Source organism: Abrus precatorius, unplaced genomic scaffold (assembly GCF_003935025.1).
Source record: "Abrus precatorius isolate BTA unplaced genomic scaffold, Abrus_2018 Scaffold10, whole genome shotgun sequence".
NCBI classification, from domain to species: Eukaryota; Viridiplantae; Streptophyta; class Magnoliopsida; order Fabales; family Fabaceae; genus Abrus; species Abrus precatorius.
This window is the reverse complement of record NW_020874292.1, coordinates 24,990,856-24,993,148: the sequence shown is the minus strand read 5'-3', so window position 1 is coordinate 24,993,148 and position 2,293 is coordinate 24,990,856. Positions and strand designations below refer to the sequence as shown.

Here is a 2,293-nt window from a genome sequence, read left to right as displayed (position 1 = left end):
ACTTTAATATTAAATTTCATATACATCTTTTTTTCATTATATTTTTATTAACAACAAAGAGTAAAGTAAAAAAAATAATTTTTATAAAGTTAGACATTATTATAAATAATAGTTACATAGAATTTAAGAGGTGAAATGAATAATTCACAGTTTTATGATACGAGAATTAACGAAGATTTATCCAAATGTCAAGCGTATCACTTAAAAATTTTGAGTTTAAATTTTTATATATAAAAAAAAATATGCGGGACAATAAACTAATTTTCAAGAACATGGGAATGTGTCCTCGTATACCCCCCCAAGCTTATATATAAATGGAGGGTGAGGACTGAGGAGTGTTTATTCTTGTCATTTTGACCGTTGTTCTTTTAAAATAAATTAAAATGAGAGGTGCAATTCTGTAAATATCTCCAAATCAAAGGGAACAAACGCATCCCTACTGTGAACTGTCACAGCAGAGGACACTCCTAATGGCTAATCCTATCTATCTCTGCTATTTCTATAAGTAATATTATTAGTATATGCTATGCTAGCTGTGCCACCATTTCTCTCTGCAGTATCTAATCTCATGCTTCTCTCTCCATTTTACAGATCCCACATTACACTCCCAACATTTTATCTAAATCTCTTTCTTTTGTGTTCTGTTCTGCATATCATCATTCATCACATGTGTTTATTTCTGACCACTGCTGAGCCATGAAACCACCATCCCCCCTTTCACTTCTCTTCATTCACCTTCTCCTTCTCATCCCCACAATTGTCACATCTCTCTCTACACCTCAACCCCCAACCCCTTCTCCCACATCTTCTCCAACACCATCATCAAAACCGACTTCTCCTTCCACTTCAACTCTTGACCCCAAACAAGTCATAGCTCTTCAATCTCTCAACATTCCCACATCCAAGGATCCATGTTCTCAACCATCCTTCCACAATGCCACACTCTGTGACTCCTCCAAACCCTTTCGCCACCTCATCTCTCTGCGCCTTGCAAACTGCTCTTCCTACGTTGCTCTTTCCTTCACAGCGCTCAAATCACTCTCAACCCTTCACTCCCTTCAGCTTCTCAATTGCCCTGTTGCCCCCATTCGCTTCCCTCCTGAACTCATAGCTTCTCTCACATCCTTCACCTGCATCAACAGCCTCCGCAAGGTCTCTGGCGTTTGGCTCTCTCAGCTTCAGAACCTCACCGATCTCACTGTCTCCAGTGTCCAAGTCAAAGCCTCTGGTCCTTATGTCATTCTTGGTCACATGAACAAGCTCAAATCTTTGACCATTTCCCATGCGAATCTCACTGGTTCTCTCCCTGGACACCTTCATTCCAACCTTACCCATCTCGATTTTTCTGCCAATCAGCTCAAAGGAACCATACCCACTTCCATTACCATGCTTGATAGCCTTGAAGTTTTGAATCTTTCCTCTAATGCACTCAGTGGGGAAATACCCGCTTCCATTGGGGACTTGATTTCGTTAAAAAACTTGTCTTTGGCTTCAAATTCCTTTTCTGGGTCTATTCCTGATTCCATTTCTGCTTTGCCGGGTTTGGTTCACATGGATCTGAGCTCAAACCAGCTCAATGGGACTATTCCTAAGTTCATTTCTCAAATGAAGGGCCTCAAGTACTTGAATCTTGCTAACAACAATCTTCGTGGGGTTGTGCCTTTCAATGCCACATTCATAAACAGATTAGCAGTGTTCAAGGTCGGTGGGAATAGTAATTTGTGTTATAACCATTCGGTGGTGTCTTCAAAATTGAAGCTTGGGATTTCTCCCTGTGATAAGTATGGAATGCCAGTGTCTCCACCTGCGAAGGATTCTTCTGCGGATGATGGCAGTGACTCGGACTATGATGACAGTGATGAAGACGGTAGCAAGCACAAGAAAGATCACCATCATGGGCCTAACAAGTTCGTTCTTGGTGTAGCAATTGCGCTTTCTTCCATTGTCTTTCTCATTGTTTTCTTAATTATGTGCTCAAAATGTTGTCGTTAAAGAAAATTTTGATTTCAGGTTTTTAGGTTAGGAAGATTGATAATTTGAGTTGAGGGCTTGTTTAATATATTTATTATTTATTATACATTGGTTACAGAGTAGGTTCAAGACGGAAAAGGAAAGAGAATGAAAATGTAACTGCCAAAACAAAACAAAGATGGGAAATTTTTTTAAAAAATTGTTATATTATGATGATGATATATATGTATACGGTGCCCCATAATAGAAGAAAAATGGGGAACGAGAGTCATTAAACCAATTGCTTGTGTGCATGTTTATAGCGGAATGCTTGGTTTCAACA

General features: G+C 39.2%; 1 protein-coding gene across 1 annotated transcript; it reads left to right on the top strand.

The window, feature by feature from the left end:
- The first annotated feature begins 544 nt into the window (after positions 1-544).
- LOC113853144 (receptor-like protein 51) lies at positions 545-1,992 on the top strand. The gene has a single exon (XM_027483618.1). The coding sequence runs from the start codon at positions 697-699 to the stop codon at positions 1,990-1,992; it is 1,296 nt and encodes a 431-aa protein (XP_027339419.1). The 5' UTR covers positions 545-696.
- The last annotated feature ends 301 nt before the right edge of the window (positions 1,993-2,293 follow it).